General features: G+C 45.1%; 1 protein-coding gene across 6 annotated transcripts in view; it reads right to left on the minus strand.

Annotated features, from left to right (window-relative positions):
* Positions 1-18,072, minus strand: part of LOC132890377 (proteinase-activated receptor 4-like) — a 48,751-nt gene that overhangs the window by 25,267 nt on the left and 5,412 nt on the right. For 3 of the 6 annotated variants that reach the window (XM_060927191.1, XM_060927190.1, XM_060927188.1), the window contains one exon: positions 15,570-15,605. In XM_060927191.1, the coding sequence (XP_060783174.1) occupies positions 15,570-15,605 (36 nt within the window). Of the gene's footprint in view, positions 1-4,591; positions 4,826-9,430; positions 10,350-15,569; positions 15,606-18,072 lie in introns of those variants that run through there. The other 3 variants (XM_060927187.1, XM_060927186.1, XM_060927189.1) reach the window with 3 other exon arrangements.

An 18,072-nucleotide genomic window follows, 5' to 3' on the forward strand; every position in this document is an offset into this window, starting at 1 on the left:
CTTGGCTTTGCTGCTCCTGTGACAATCTATGGAAGACTTTTACTCAGAGAATTTTCAGTGGACAGCATTGAATGGGACTCGCCTCTTCCTGAAAACAAAAGAATGGAGTGGGAGACATGGCGTCACTCACTAACGGACCTTGAGAAGCTCCACATGCCTCGCGCCTATATGGCACAGTCGCTGTCAAAGGCAAAAAGAAAGAAGATCTGCATATTTTCAGATGCATCCACCAAAGCAATTGGTGCTGTGGCCTACCTCAAGACCATCAGTGAGGATGGGGCCTGCCAGCTTGGATTTATCCTAGGGAAGGCCAAGTTAGCTCCTCAAGTAATAGACCTCACAGTACCATGACTTTGAACCAGATGCCGTACACTTCTTCTGTGATAGCAAAGTTGTCCTAGGATACATTTTCAATGAAATTAAACGCTTTTATGTGTATGTGCATAACAGAGTGCAACAGATTAGACAATTCACCAGTCCAGAGCAGTGGCATTATGTGTCTACTGAGCATAACCCAGCAGACTATGCGTCAAGATCAGTGTCAGCATCACAGCTGACATGCACTTCCTGGTTGACAGGACCAGCCTTTCTGTATAAGCAGCCCAACTTAAGCACAATCACACAAGACCCATTTCAGCTGATTGACCCAGATCATGATACTGAAATCCGTCCCAAGGCAGCTACATATGCTACTCAAACAAGTCTGAAGGAGCTTAGGCCTGAACGCTTCGAGAGATTCTCAAAATGGACCACACTTCTTAGAGCTGTTGCATCTCTCATTCACGTTGCCCATTCATTACCTCTGCCAAGGAGGTTATGTTTTCAGTAGCGTTGGTTTGTTAGCAACATTATGGAAAAAGTAATAAATGGATTGCTCTGAAAATTTTTCCAGAGGTGTGACTGGGCACAAGTAACAATCCATTAAATTTTGGCGGTGATCCGGATCACCTTCTGGATCCCAGATTTTTTTAAAGGATTAATTTTTTCCCCATTGAAATGAATGGGCATGCGACACAAAAAACAGATTTTTCCTTCTGTAGGCCAAACTGTAAGGTGTAAAGTCATGAAGCTTGGTACACTGATAGAGGAGTGGACCCTGATTGATTTCATCAAGTTTCATGTTGGTACATCTCACGCTCTAGCACCACCAACTGATCACAATCTGACATGCATTCATGCACGTAACTTTTGATCCATATGTCGGATTTTCATAAGTCTGGTGCCGTTGGAATCCTTGGAGGTAGCCGATTCCAACGCACCCTATGACGTCATTCTTCACCGAATTAGATTTTCCGCCATTTTGAATTTTGTCCAAAGTGAAGGTAGAGTGACCCTGGCTGCGTGTTTTGTCCGATCATCACGAAACTTGGCACACATGATCTCCACTCCATGCCTAATGAATGATATTAGTTTCGCTCTCATAGGTCAAAGCGTTCGCCCGTGGCAGCCAATCAAATTCGATGGCGAAGCCACCAAATAGGAAGTGAGCTCATATCATGGAAACACTTTGACGTATCAAGACCATATTTAGTGGCATGACTTTGGACACCATCCAAACTACCCTCATCAAATATGGTGTCATTTGGCCACTAGGGGGCGTCACAATTAGCAAAAACATATTTTGGCTATCTCAGAAACGCTTTGACGTATCAAGACCATATATGTTGCGATAACTTTCAGCACCAGTTCATGTACCCTCATCAAATGTGGTGTCATTTGGCCACTAGAGGGCACCAAAATAAGCAAAAATGTGTTTTGGGTCATATCTCTATGGATTTAGAATTACATCTACATTTTCATGTTAGTGATGCTCTGGGATCTCCCTGTAAAGAACCTTGCCAGCCTGGCATCTCCGTATGAGAATCCGTCTTGTGTCTTGGCCAAACTTTTGCATGTTGACACAAGTTGTCGTATGGGCATGCGGTCGCCTCTCTTGCCGGGTCGCTATGGCGGTGCACCTGAGCAAGCACACTTTTGCATTTTCTCTGGAAATGCATTCTAGTTATTATTATTTACCTCCGCCAAGGAGGTTATGTTTTTGGTAGCATTGGTTTGTCTGTTTGTTTGTTTGTTTGTTGGTTTGTTGGTTGGTTGGTTGGTTGGTTGGTCTGTTAGCAACATTACGGAAAAAGTAATGAACAGATTGCTCTGAAATTTTTCCCAGAGGTGTGACTGGGCATAAGTAACAATCCATTAAATTTTGGTGGTAATCTGGATCACCTCCTGGATCCAGGATTTTTTTAAAGGATTCTTGGTGGAGATCTGCGCTCTCCAAGTGCTTTTCTAGTTCAAGTCTGCGTCTGCAGAGAAAGATACAAAATGCAAAGGATGGCATCACTGTACTCAGTGTCATACAGCTGAAGAACTGTTGCAAGCAAACAAAATTATCATTCAGTCTGTGCAAAGTGCAGCTTATCCTGAGGAGATCAAAACACTTTCTCAAGGTGACGCAGTGTCTAAAAGCAGTTCACTTTCAAAGCTGAATCCTATCTTGGATGAAGAAGGCATGCTTAGAGTTGGTGGCAGACTAGCTAATGTGGAGGTGAGTGATGATGAGAAACGTCCACTTATCTTACCTGGTGGCCATCACATCTCCTTGCTTCTGATTCACCATCATCATGAGAGAGTCAGTCACCAAGGGCGTCTCTTTACCGAAGGAGCCATACGTGCAGCAGGACTATGGCTAGTAGGTGGGAAGATATGCATAAGCAAGGTACTGCATAAGTGTATCACCTGCAGAAAGCTTTGTGGCAGTGCAGAAAAGCAGAAGATGGCAGGTCTGCCTAAAGAACGTCTCTGTGTTGCACCACCATTCAGTCATGTTGGACTGGACATTTTCGGCCCTTGGAATGTGACTGCCTGTCGAACCAGAGAGGGACAGGCCCAGAGCAAATGCTGGGCAATGTTGTTCACCTGCATGGGCACCCACGCTGTTCATATCAAAGTGATTGAATCTATGGACAGCTCAAGCTGCATGAATGCTATTAGGAGTTTTTTTGCCATTCGGGGGCCAGCAAAGACACTTCACTCTGACTGTGGCACTAATTTCATCGGTGCTAACAAGGAGCTAGGATCAACAAATTGATGAAGGAAACTAAGCTACATCAGCCAAGAAGGCTGTACATGGCACTTCAATCCCCCCCATGCCTCCCACATGGGAGGGATTTGGGAGCGCATGATAGGAGTGGCGCGTAAAATCTTGGATTCCATGCTGATGCAGACAAAGACAGCTCTATCACATGAAGTCCTATGCACCTTGATGGCTGATCCAGATTTACCATTCCTCCTGACCCCTTCTATGTTACTCACTCAAAAGAGTGCCTTACTGGCACCACCTGGGGACTTTGCCGAGAAAGACCTCTACAAACGACAAAAGATGCAAGTACAGAATATGGCCAACAGATTCTGGAACAGATGGAGAGGAGAGTACCTCCAAACACTGCAACCTCATCGAAAGTGGCAAGATGAACAACGTAACATTCAAGTGGATGATCTGGCCCTGCTACGAGATGCCCAAGCCGCGTGAAACACTTGGCCCATGGCAATCATCACAGCTGTTTTTCTTGGTCAGGATGGCAAAGTCTGTAAAGTAGAGTTAAAAGTAACAAAAGAAGGAACAATCAAAAGGTTTCTCCGATCTGTGTCAGAAATCGTCTTACTGATGGGGAAAGAAGAATAAACATATCCTTTTTCTTTAGATTCATGTTGATGTGGCATCTTACAGACACCAGGCGGGGAGTGTTCTGCCCCTGGCAGTTTCAGCTATAGTTTAGGGCAGGTTAGGTAATTTAGTGCCACCTAGTGTCCCTTTTTGTTATACAGCTTCTATCTGGTTTTGCTTATGGTAACCATGGTAACTAGATCAGCCATCTTGATAAAATCTTTCCTGCTGATATGAAAAGCACACGTTTTGCTCTGATTCATCATCTGTCGTCATCTTTTATGTTTAAGCCCTTAGAACACATCGTCTGTAAGTATACAAATTAAATACCTTTAGTAGATTATGATTTTGATGATATATCTCCATATTTTCTCCTTACTCCCTAATAATTTGTAAAACCATTCACCATGCTGCTGTGTGAACTCAACTACATTGCCAAGACAAAGAGAAGATTTAAAAGGACATTTATGCTGTTTTATTGTATTTTCTTAAAACTTAACACTGAATACTTATACACGTTTTGTATGATTTTCAGTTTTACTCATTGTTCATTAAAACTGGAGTTTGGAGGCTACTTCCTGACTTTGCATTTTCTTGAATGGAGTTAGGCTGGCTGTTGAATTGGGTTAGATACACTCAAGGAGGAGGAGGATCACTAACCAAAGCAATATGCATTGCGGTCGCGCTGAAAGAAATCAAATTAAAAGTCTCTGTAGCAAGCATTCTAGGTGGGTGGAGCACAGACGCACGGCAGGACAGTACTGAGTTCTCAATGACTCCTTTATTAAACACACACGCCACACAGACATGTGTTCTGGTCAGGAGAGAGCCCGCTCTGCTCTCGCTCTCTTCCTTAAATAGGGTGCGGCTGCTGGGAAGACACACAAACACAGGTTAATTCACATCAGGTGTAGTGATTCTGCCACTTACCTTCCCTGACTCCACCCTCCGGTCACAGACCGACGCTTGACCACACCTCCACTGCCACATACCCCCATCGCCCAACTCAGGCCGGGCAGCCGTCCAGACCACAGCCGACTCCCAAACCCCCCCCCCCGACGGGAGAGGAAGTCCGCCATGACCATCTGCGCCCCCGGCCTGTGGACCACCTTGAAGTTAAAGGGTTGGAGTGCCAGATACCAACGGGTGATCCGCGCGTTGGCATCCTTCATGCAGTGGAGCCACTGGAGGGGCGCGTGGTCCGAACAGAGGGTGAAAGGGCGTCCCAGCAGGTAGTAACGGAGGGCGAGGACTGTCCACTTGATGGCCAGGCACTCCTTCTCTATGGTGCGGTAGCGCCCCTCATGCACTGACAGCTTCTGACTTATATACAGCACTGGGCGATCCTCTCCCTCCACCTCCTGGGACAAAACAGCCCCCAGCCCTCTGTCCGACACGTCCGTCTGCAATATAAAAGGGAGAGAAAAGTCAGGGGAGTGTAAAAGTGGCCCCCCACACAGTGCAGCCTTTACCTCAGAAAAAGCCCGCTGGCACTGCTCCGTCCACTGGACCGGATCTGGTGCCCCCTTTTTAGTGAGATCAGTCAGCAGGCTGGTGACGTCCGAATAATTAGGTATAAACCTAGGATAATAGCCAGCCAGCCCCAGGAAATGTCTCACCCCCTTTTTGGTCTTGGGCCTCGGGCAGGGCGCAATTGCTGCTGTCTTGTTAATTTGGGGACACACCTGCCCGTTGCCCAAGTGGAAGCCCAGATACCATACTTCAACCCGCCCAATCGCACAGTTCTTCAGGTTGGCTGTGAGACGCGCCCGCCTCAGCGACCTAAGGACGGCCCTCAGATGTTGGAGGTGCCTCAGCCAGTCGTTACTATAGATAATGATATCGTCGAGATAGGTGGCCGCATAGGTGGCGTGGGGGCGAAGGACCCTATCCATCAGCCGCTAAAACGTAGCGGGCGCCCCAAACAGCCCAAAAGGAAGTGTGACAAACTGGTGTAAGCCGAACAGTGTGGAAAAGGCCGTTTTTTCTCTTGATAATGGAGTCAAGGGGATCTGCCAATAACCCTTTGTTAAATCCAGTGTCGAGTAAAAGCGAGCCGTGCCTAGTCAATCGAGCAACTCATCAATATGAGGCATTGGGTACGCGTCGAATTTAGACACCGCGTTGACTTTCCTATAATCTACACAGAACCGGACCGACCCGTCGGCCTTGGGTACCAAGACCACCGGGCTGCTCCTGTCACTGTGGGACTGCTCAACAATGCCCATTTCGAGCATGGCCTTGAGTTCTTCCCGAACCACTTTTTTCTTGTGTTCGGGTAGCCTGTAAGGGCGGCTACACACGACCACCCCCGCGGGCGTCTCAATGTGGTGTTCTATGAGGTTGGTGCGGCCGGGCAGGGGCGAGAATACGTCCAAAAACTCGGTCTGCAACTGGGCAACCTCCGCGAGTTGGGTCAGGGAGAGGTGGTCTCCACAGGGGACCGGAGAGGTACGTGATGCCAATGTTCCCTTTTGAACCTCCGGCCCCAGCTCCGCCTTCTCCGGAACCACCGACACCAACGCCACGGGGACCTCCTCGTTCCAGAGTTTGAGCAGGTTGAGGTGGTAAACTTGTAACACCCCACCCCTGTCCGTTCGCCTCACCTCATAGTCAACATCCCCAACTCGCCGTGTGACCTCAAAGGGTCCTTGCCACTTGGCGACTAATTTGGAGCTCGATGTGGGCAACAGTACGAGTACTTTATCTCCCGGTGTGAACTCCCTGAGGCGCGTACCCTTGTTGTACAGGCAGGTTTGTTGTTCTTGGGCCTGCCGCAAATTCTCCTGGGTTAGGTGTGTGTGTGTGTGGAGTTTTGCGCGCAGGTCAATAATGTATTGGATTTCATTTTTACTTTGTGAAGGTCCCTCCTCCCAATTTTCCCGCAGCACATCTAGAATGCCGCGCGGCTTACGCCCGTTTAAGAATTCAAACGGGGAGAAGCCCGTGGAGGCTTGGTGGACCTCTCGCACTGAAAATAACAAGGGTTCAAGCCACTTATCCCAATTACGTGCATCCTCACTTACAAATTTTTTAATTATATTTTTGAGGGTGTGATTGAACCATTTAACTAAACCGTCCGTTTGTGGGTGATACACGCTGGTGCGGATCGGCTTAATACCCAACAACCTATACAGTTCCTTTAGTGTGCGTGACATAAACGCAGTGCCTTGATCAGTCAGAATCTCTTTCGGGATTCCAACTCGGGAGATAACGCGGAACAGTGCCTCCACAATACTGCATGCTGAGATATTGCGAAGAGGCACTGCTTCCGGGTATCGCGTTGCATAGTCCACTAGAACTAATATAAAGCGGTACCCTCGTGTTGACCAATCTAATGGCCCGACGAGATCCATCCCAATTCTTTCCAACGGGGTCTCGATGAATGGGAGAGGGCGCAAAGGTGCTTTTGGAATGGCCGCTGGATTTACTAACTGGCATTCGTGGCATGCCGTACACCACCTACGGACATCGCCGTGAATCCCTGGCCAATAGAATCGGGCCATTATTCAGGCTAGTGTTTTATCCTGCCCTAAGTGTCCAGCCATGGGATTAAAGTGAGCCACCTGGAATACCAATTCCTGGTGGCTTTTCGGTATCAAAAGCTGCGTGACTTGCTCTTTAGTTTGAGTGTCCTGCGTCACTCGGTATAATCTATCTTTCATTATCGCGAAGTAGGGGAAGGATGGGGTGGCGTTTGGCTGGAGCATTTGACAATTGATTACTCTCACTTGGTCAAATGCATGCCGCAGAGTCTCGTCTCGCAACTGTTCTAACGGGAAATCCACCAGGGATTCCCCAATAGAGAGAGGAGGAGCCAGCGGCTCCTCACTCTGATGCGGAGCTGACATAGATGGCTCTGTGACAGCTGCTCCCGCCAATGCGACACCGGGACCTCCCCTTATTAAACTACGGCAGGACCCACTCTTTACTAGGTGCCTCATTAATTCCCCAAATCCCAGCCAATCAGTCCCCAAAATTATAGTAAGTAAGTAAGTAATTTATTTGTATAGCACATTTAAAACCAAAGTGCTTCACAGTAAAATAGTAATAAAAATAAAATAAATAAATTAAAAGAAATAAATACAAAATATACAGAAATATACAGGTACCAGTACTGACAGATGAGACAGAGCAAACAAGACAGGAAAGAAACAACAGCACAGCAATACAACAATACATACAATAATAGGGTCTCCATCCCAGAATCCCACAATTTCAAAGGTCATTGAAGGCAAGTCTAAACAGGTGTGTTTTGAGAAAGGTTTTAAACACTGACACCTCAGATGCAGATCTCAGTTCCTGTGGTAGACTATTCCAGAGACGTGGGGCATAGACACTAAAGGCCCTGTCCCCTTTCATGGAAAGCCGTGCACATGGGACCATCAGCTGTCCCTGGGATGCAGATCTCAGTGACCGTAAAGGGACATATGGACTTAACATGTCCACTATATATGTTGGAGCACGTCCATGTAATGCTTTAAAAACTGTCAGTGCTACTTTGTACTGGATTCTAAACTTCACAGGGAGGCAATGTAGGTCCGCCAATATGGATGTGATGTGATCTCTTTTCCTGGCTCCAGTAAGTAGCCTGGCTGCTGCGTTTTGGACTAGCTGTAAATGTGCAAGAGATGATTCACAAATGCCAGTGTAAAGTGCATTACAATAGTCCAGTCCTGAGGTAATAAAAGCATGTATGATTTTCTCAAGATCTGGTACAGTTAAAAAAGATTTTAACTTGGCTATGGACCTAAGCTGAAAAAAGCTGCCCTTTACAACAGCATTTATCTGCTTATCAAATTTTAGCTCTGAGTCAAATAGTACACCAAGATTTCTGACTAGGGGTTTGCTAAAAGCAGTTAGAGGGCCAAGATCTTTCTTCAGGGCCTCAGTTTTGTGAGGAGGTCCAAATAGTATTACCTCAGTTTTGTTCACATTTAACTGCAAAAAACTGTGAGCCATCCATGTTTTGACCTCTGTGATGCAGTCACTGAGCAATTTCATGGAGCCCTGGCTTCCAATGGACAGAGGAAGGTACAGTTGCAGATCATCTGCATAAAAATGAAATGAAATGTTGTGCTTGGACAGGATTTGACCTAGAGGAAGCATATAAAGAGAGAAAAGAAGAGGGCCCAAAATGGACCCTTGTGGGACTCCAGAGGTCAAGGTAGCTGGGTATATAGAGTGGGTAAGGCGAGGATTAACTGCCGCCTTCACTATAAATTTTTCCCCTCGGAAAAAAATGTGGACCGACACTAAAGGGTAGCTGTGAACATCCCCTTGCACACACAACACCTTCACCAATTGTGCTCCCCCAATGCCTCGTCTTGCACCAGGTTTTGGTGGATTGAGGTCTGATTACAACCAGAATCCACCAACACCTGATATGTATCCCCTTGGATACTCACCGGTATGCGATACGTTCCGGCCCGATCGAGGGCGGCTCCTGGCGCGTCGGGGATCCGAACCACCGCGCCCACTTCCATCACCGAGCACTGCTGTTGGAGGTGGCCCGGCTCCCCGCAGCGCCAGCAAACTGGCCTGGGCTTCCTCTCTGCACTGGTGCTCTGGGGCTCACTCACCTGAGGGGGGGGGAGAGACAGACAAGGAAGGGAGAAACGGGAGGGCACTGCGGGTGCGGTGGCCGGCTGGGGTGGGGCCGGCCCCCGCCTCCGCGGTGGGGGAACGGGGCAAGGAGGAGATACAGGAGGAGAGGGAGAGAGAGAGAGAGAGAGAGGAGAGGGGAGAAGAGGTTGTTTGCTGTCCTACCATCGGGACAGCCGCCAAATGGTCCTCCGCCAGCTCGAATGCCTGATCCAGCGACGCCGGTCGGTGGCACTGGACCCACTCTGCACCTCCGGCTGGTAGACGCACGATGAACTGCTCCAGCGCCACCTGGTCGATGATCACCTCGGTGTCGCGGTTGTCGGCCCTCAACCACCGCCCGCAGGCATCCCGGACTTGCTGGCCAAACGTGAACGGCCGACCAACTTCCTCCAAGCGCAAAGCGCGGAAGCGCTGCCGTTGTTGCTCGGGGGTGTGCCCCACACGCTGGAGGATGGCCCTGTGAAGGTACACGTAGGCCAGCCGGCGGTTGGCGGGGAGCTGTAGCACAGCCAGCTGCTCCTCTCCCGTTAGCAGGGGGAGGAGGCGCGCCGCGCGCTGTTTCATCGGACACCCCGAGGTCTCTGCCACCTGCTCAAAGAATGTGAGGAAGGCCTCGGGGTCGTCCTGCGGGCCCATCTTTGTCAGGGTGAAGGGGGACGGCCCCGCGGCGGTGGACCCTGCCGATGCAAGGAGGTGGCGGAATGCCTGTCATTCTTCCTACTGAGCCAGCACCAGGCCCTCGAACTGCTGTTCCTGTTCCTTCCGGAGGGTGACTAGTACCTGGTGCTGGCTTTGCTGGGCCGTGGCGAGGGCGTGGACCAGCTCGGTGAAAGGGGAGGACTCCATGGGGCTGTTCTGCTTCGGTGTTCCAATCCCGGGTCTCAGCACCACTGTAGCAAGCTTTCTAGGTGGGTGAAGCACAGAAGCATGGCAGGACAGTACTGAGTTCTCAATGACTCCTTTATTGTCAGCTTTTCAGCTTCTCTACATTTATTCATATATACACACCCCACACACATGTGTTCTGGTCGGGAGAGAGCCCGCTCTGCTCTCGCTCTCTTCCTTAAATAGGGCGCGGCTGCTGGGAAGACACACAAACACAGGTTAATTCACATCAGGTGTAGTGATTCTGCCACTTACCTTCCCTGACTCCGCCCTCCGGTCACAGACCGACGCTTGACCACGCCCCCACCGCCACAGTCTTAAATTTGATTTAATAAAAGGCAACAGTGAAGAAGAAAGTATTCAGCCTTGATTTCAAAGAACTGAAAGATGCAGCAGACACAAAGTACTCTGTATTGATTAACGTGGGAAATATGCTCAGTTTAATCTGGATGTATCACAAAAGTACATGCATGTATTTTTTATTTTGAAAACCCACCAGCCGACTGATCTGACACATTTTAATTGTGCGAGAGTAATGATGTAAATACCAGCGCGATGGACTAGTGTCCGAAAGCGTTTTTGCATTTTACCAATGAGCTCACTATACAGTCCTCTATGCAGTAATTCCCTCTGTAGTGAGTAGGGAGTAGCGAATGAGTGAGTGATTTTGGACACAGGCATGGTAACAGCATGACAAACACTTTCATTCTTTTGGTTGCAGTTGGTTTCTCCTTCACGGTGGGAAAGCCCCCCGTTTACAGGATAAACTCTGTCAGACATAGTTTGGGCTATTTGGAGGGAAAACTTGTTGCGATGTGACACGTGGATTTTATGTGCTTCGGATGATTCAGGACAGCGATTCAATTTCAGGACAGCGATTCAATTTCAGGACAGCGATTCAATTTCAGGACAGTGATTCAATTTCAGGACAGCGATTCGGTTCAATCTTGAGAACTGGGACACTGATGATGAACGGTGCCTTTTTTTTAACTTCGACTCGATCCAGCAAAGATCAGCTCGGGTAAGTGTAAATATTTCTTCTATTTCTGATGAGCAGATCGGTTGATAATGTGTTCTCTTAGACTGGTGTTTGCAGCACGGGGTCAGTGACCAGTCCACTGCAGCCCAGACAATCAGACAAACCAACGACTGTGTGTAGCCCAGGCTGTAAAGCGTCATAATTTTAAGACTATCCTCTTAAAATAATCCATTTTATTTGTGAAAAAAAAACAATTCATTGAAAGTAATTGATCAGTCATTAAAATTCTAGAAGCAACTCATTTTATTTTGAAATAAATAGATGCTTTATAAATAATTCATTGAAATTGATTATATGCACTAAAAACTATTGAAAAGTGTTTAAAATGGAGAAAAGGAGAAATAAAAAAAAGGAGTTGCTGCAGAAGGCTATGTAGAACGAGCTTCCCAAATAGCCAATTAGTGCATCTTGTGCGCCCCAAGTGATCAACGTCATAGGTTACGTCTGGTCGTAACTTCCTGTTTTGTGGCCATGTTTACGGTTGCTACCTCGTGCGTTGTCTGATCCAAACGCAGATAAAACCTGTTTTCATCCATGGGGTAAGACCTGAAAATAATGTTTTGAACTGAGTTGGAATAATTCTTAATGATGTTAAACACTGGTTGACCAGTATAGACCCTTTTCAGTCACGTGACCTTTGTAAACGCGACCACCATTTTGGACATGTAGCGGACGTCGGCTCGAATTGGTTTGAATGCGAGGAAGGCAACAAACGGAGAACATACAAGAAAAAGGAGCGAGATGCAGAAAACACCTTCGCTATCCAGCGACGTAGGGCATTTACAGGGCGAGCAGAGGGAGAAATAACAACAGTAACGACACATTAGCAACGCCGTACAGAAATAACGGTTTATGGCACAGACCCTTTTGGTTCTCGCTCATCTAGCTGCTACAATGACTGCTTAGAGTGCAACAATAATACCTAACACACATTTAAGTATCCGTCGTAAAGACATGAAACTCGTCGAGTGACGAGTGTGTTCATTGATAGGCTAACACAATCTAAAAGTAGACATACCATCACACTGCCCTGGCGCTGCGTACATTTTACCTTCTACGGTTTGTGCACTCACTATTTGCCATTACTTTCTCCAACCGTTGTGACAGATTACAGGGAACGGCCTGGATTTAAGAGACAAATACACGTTCCTCTTGTTTTGAACACTTATTTGTAGGCAGTGCTTAATTTGTAAAGTGGGAGGTCCCGGAGCGCAGAGGATGAGCGGCTCCGGTGCGGAAAAAAAGAGGGGGAGAGGGGGGCGCGGCGCGGCGCTGCGCTGCGCTGCGCTTCTGGGCATGTTTTGTAATAACACTGCAAATTAAGTTCATCTGCAGATATTTTGTGGATGTCGTTTCATGAGAGAAATCACCAACAAGACAGATATCAAAATCAGACATTAACACTAAATAAACTTGCATTTTTTTATTTAATTATTTGGGTTGTTTTTTTTTGTTACATAGTCAAAAGAGGTGTCGGATCACCGGATCCAGTGTAAATAGCTGCCGGAGCCAACGCCCGAGGTTCCGGAGCGCGCTCCGGCTTGCTCCCCCTCAAATTAAGCGCTGTTTGTAGGACACTGCCTCTGATCTGTCCTACAGTCTACCAACAGCAAAGGAACATAACGCTAGCTAATGTCGTTAGCTAATAGCTACTACAGAAGAACAGAGGTTACAATGGGTTATTTTAGCCTATTTGGTTACACACTCGCCGCCACAGAATGTTAACAGCAATGTAATGCCTTTTCTGGCTAATTTTATGCGTCTTACCTCCAACAAAGTAGTCACTACACAAGCGCTGGTATGCTGAGGGCTGCCAATCTTTCCTGTTAATGGCCGCTATCCATCTTCTCCGTCGGGATCCGATAAAATGATAACCCTTGCCTTGTTTGTTGATGGTTACTACATCCAGGTGCACAACAATATAGTGGCATGATGGAAGTCTTGCTGAAAATAAACACTTTCTTTGCTGCCGTTCCTCAATGCTGGCTGTGGTAAACTACTGGTAGTACATGTCCAAAATGGCGGCCGCGTTTGTCGTGACGTCACGTGAAAAGGGTCTATATTGTTAATATTTAAACTTTATAGAGCAGTGTGAGACCAGACGATTTCTGCCGATCGGGCGAGGGTAATTGCTGGAACGCTCGTTCCTAAATTGATCACTCCGTGAGTGGAAAAAAAAAACACTCTTTAACTTGTTTGGTTGATTTGTAAAGCATCTGAAAGTTATGTTAATCGGCGCAGCAGCCATGAAAAAGGTGCTAATGGTGGTATAGGTGCTGAGACTGTGTTGTGATGCTCATGGGCCATTGACCTGAACTTAGCAGTTTAGCTTGTTGGTGTCACATCTAAATAATCAGTTCAGTGTTGTTTATTGTTATTTACTAAGGAATATTTTTCTAAGCTGTTGTTCATTGCATATGTAAAAAAAAAAATAAGGTATTGGTGAGACTGCTTGATGAAAGTGTGTGCTTGTGGTACTTAAAGAGGTAAATATTTAGTGCAGTTTCTCATTGTTACCGGTGCAAGGAGAGACAATTAAGCACGTTAGGCCTTAATGCCTCTAACTACCATGGAGTTTCTGAATTTAATGCAGTTTTCTACCAAATTAAAGGGTACTATGCAATATATATATATATATATATATATATATATATATATATATATATATATATATATATATTTTAAATTTTGAAAAATTATATTTTCTTTGTTACTAATGTAACTAAAACTATTTCAGCTCTTGAAACAGTTATTAATGTAACTACAGTACTTGAATAAAAAAAAGCACTTTGAATGTATTTATAGTTTCGCAACTACAAATTAATACTTGAACTCTTGAACTAAAGATAGATTTGATTTTTGTTGTACAACTAAACCTTTTGAGAGCATGATTTAAACTGGTTAATGCAAATGAGTAGTATTGATTGGTGATATATCAACATGTTATTTGGATCTGCTTTGACCTCTCTGTAGGTCAGGGTTTTTTTTCTGTGACTTCATTTGATGAGGTCCCAGCCAAGGTCCACCGTCTATCGGGGAGTTTCCAGCTGGGTTCGTGTGAGGTTTCCAGAGATCCAGGGAGATTGTTTCTAGAGTCCATGATCCATAGATTCCCAGTGTGAGCTGGGTGGCGAGCCACATTGAAACCACCGATATTGAACTGAGATTGGTGAAGGATTCCTTCATTCCCCCTTCCTCACGGACTGTGTGGTAGGACAGAATACACATACACTGATACATTTGACACGGATCTGAAGAAAAAGGGCCCCAACGCTAACTTTGGGACAGAGGGTTTTATTTTGCCGGCTTTATTATTTGTTATTTTTCATTGAATTCCTTGCAACAAACTCTGTGTTTTTATTTTTATTGTGTTATTGATTATTAATAACAAGTGGTCACACAAAAAACTCAAACCATTGTTGCTTGTGTCTTTCGACTACTCAATGACAAAGGCTCTCACAAGCTTATAGTCTTCTATTACTGGTCCATCTATTAATATTGACTATTATTTACCTGTGCTCTGTTATTACATCGTAACAAGGGTTACATGTGCGTCATGACCGGTGCTGGAACAGCCCATGAAGGAGGAGACATGTCTCTGACCATGCCTGACTGATGGAGCAGTGACTTAAAACTCACGTGTACTTGACAAGAGCTTATGACGAACGTTACATGACAGAACCACTGGTATCATACGTAATCTTTTGAAATAGCTAGTAATTAAAATTCACTACAGGTACAGTTTAATCACTGAAGGATTTCACAGAACTGGAGGCTCGAATCTTCCACTGCTTCAGCAACATGAGCGCTGTAGCTCCAGTGGTGAAGATCTGCCCTTTAGCACATGCATGAGCTCACAGATACCATAAATGGAAATTTGATTAATTAACTAAATAAATAAATAAATAAATAGAAAATAAAAACTGATACTGTCTGAGGTTGTTATCTGCACAGACAATGGGCTCGGACAGCATCTTTTTTTTTTGTTAATCTACAGAGAATATGAATATTTTGTTTGTTTTTAAATTACAGGTCGACTAATAAAAATATAAAGCAGTACAAATCCATTTATCAGTATTATAAATCATAATTTCAAAATTATTATCAAATGAATATTATAAAATGTTTCTCTTATCTTCATGCTCATTTAACTGTTCTTTAGTTCCTTTCTCTTTTATTCATATGATTTAGATTTAATTTTTATTATTAAACACACACACTTCATTTGGTAATACATCCCAGGTTTTTATTTTTATTTAATTTTTTTTATAGATAAACTAAAGTTCAGATAAACTCAGACTCTATTTCAATATTACTGAGTGTTTTATTACACATTAATGATAAATTTCCAGAAGGAAGTGAAAGTAATAAACTTACTTGGTGGAATAGTGGAGTCGTTGTCGATCCCAGTGTCTGTAGATGAGACGTGAGTGAGAGACAGGATGGAGACGAGGACAAAAAAACACAACACAGCTATTAGACACAGCAACTGACATTTTGCTGGACAGATGAGTCTCTCTCTCTCTCTCTCTCTCTTTCTCCAGGGTACCCGCGGAGTCTTAAGTATTAAAAAAGTATTGAATTTCATTTTCCAGAATTAAGGCCTTAAAAGTATTAAATTTCATCTTGAAAGTCTTAATTTTTTCCACGGAGGTCTTAATTTTCCAAAGAAAGTCTAACATCGTTGCGTAACCTAGATTAAATTCTCTGTGATGAAAATGAAGCAAAATCTAAAATGTTTTGCGCTGCCCTGGCGTTCACACGCAAACAGCGGGAAATTCACGTCGTGCCGTAAAGGGTTCACACGAAACGAGAGCAGCAGGCGCATAGAGCAGAGAGGGTGAGGGGGAGAGAGCATGGGGAAGTGCAGATTCAACCTGAAGTGGCCGCTCGACCCTAAATACGCCTGGGTTAAGGGGGTTCCAAATAATGACCGTGAGGCATTATGCACTTTGTGTAAAAAAACCTTTCAACTTGGGACAATGGGGCTTACAGCTCTGGATTCTCACATGAAAAGTGGTAAACATATTTCGTTTGCATCCACAATTCAGAAGCAGGCAGCTATAGCACAGTACTGTGTGCCAACAACACCCAGTAACGTTAGCAGCACAGCCGAAAATGAGACCTCAACTTCTGCATTGGGGATGCTTCCATTTGTTGCTGGCCCGAAGACACTACAGGCAGAGGTATTATGGATTCTGAAGACCATCAGTGACCACCACTCCTATACGTCAAATGAGTCCATCAGTGACCTGTTCCGACTGATGTTTCCAGATTCCTCAATAGCCTCCACTTTTGCGTGTGGCAGCAACAAAACGGCATACATCACGAAATTTGGTCTAGTGCTGTTCATTACAGAAGAAATGACCAAACAAGTGAACCGTTCAGATGCGTTTGTCGTTATGTTCGACGAAATTCTGAACAAAACAACTAAATCAAAACAATTAGACCTGCACCTGAGATATTGGAACGGCAACCAAGTCACGTCAAGATATTACAGGTCCCAATTTATGGGACATGCCAAGGCAGTGGACCTACTTAAACATTTCAAAGTAAGTATTTCTCTAATTAAAACGTGTTTGATTTAAGTTTAAGTAGTTACTTTGAGATTTAATCAATCATAGATGTAGTAATGTTGTGTCTATCTAAGGTTTAAGGTTTGCCTTTCAATGAATGTATCTAATTTTGCATTAGCTAGCTATGTCTCCCTGCATTTGAATAGGGAGCTAGCCGGAGCTAGCTAGCTAGCTAGCCAAGTACACTAGCCTAGCTGTGCAATGGGATGTACAATTCCATCGCGGCTGATATTCTCCCGATACGTTTAACTGGTTTTCTTGATGGAATAAGAATATGGATTTTCTCTCTGTGATAAAATGATCTTATTATAACAAACAGATGGATTGGCATGTGCTTTGTTTGCCTCTTTTAATGTGATTTCAAGTGAAATGTTGATGTAGCTTTTTTGTATGTGTGTGGTAGTGGTAAGCTATCGCCATCTAGTGGCTTTTTTTTAAGTTTAGCCAGAGATGGTGGGTTATTCAGTATCTTTGGTTTAGCTGCATACTGTATAACCAATATTAATATCAGTTATTTCATTTCTTGTAGGAGTGTGTGAGTGACCTTGACTTGAGGAAGATGGTGTCTGTGTCTATGGACGGACCTAATGTGAATTGGCTGTTTTTTGAGATGCTGCAGCAGGAACATGCAGAGGATTTTGGTGGTGCACAGTTAATCGTAGTTGGCAGTTGTGGCCTCCATACTGTGCACAATGCAGTTAAATGTGGATTCAACGACTGGCAAGTGGAAAAGGTTCTAAGAGCTCTACACACAATATTCCTGAATGTGCCTGCAAGGAGAGAAGATTTCTGCAAACTAACCCAGTCAAACACCTTTGCCTTGCCATTTTGTGGCCATCGCTGGGTGGAAAACCTTCCTGTGGTGGAAAGAGCACTTCTCATCTGGCCTAACATTCCGAGATATGTGGATGCTGTTTCTACTAAAATACTCCCCAATCCTGGAACCTCGTCATTCGACACAATTGAGGCAGCAGCCAAGGACCACTTCATCATGGCGAAGATGCATTTTTTTATGGCAGTGTCGCGGAGTGTTTCGCCTTTTCTCACTAAATTCCAGACAGATGAGCCTGTGCTGCCTTTTGTTGGAGATGACCTGGCAGAACTGCTGAAGGTGAGGTTTTCTCTTCGCTGTCACAGTTCAGTTAGGAAACTAGACACACATGAATGGCAGCAAATCTTGATATAGGTCTGGTTTTCACAATCATTGGACCTTACAGATGAAATTGGTTGGTTTAGATTTATTTATCCATTACATTTAAATTAATTGCATAACACTGTTAATCAAGATGACTTATTGTAAAACT

This window comes from Neoarius graeffei, chromosome 8 (genome assembly GCF_027579695.1).
Source record: "Neoarius graeffei isolate fNeoGra1 chromosome 8, fNeoGra1.pri, whole genome shotgun sequence".
Lineage (NCBI taxonomy): Eukaryota > Metazoa > Chordata > Actinopteri > Siluriformes > Ariidae > Neoarius > Neoarius graeffei.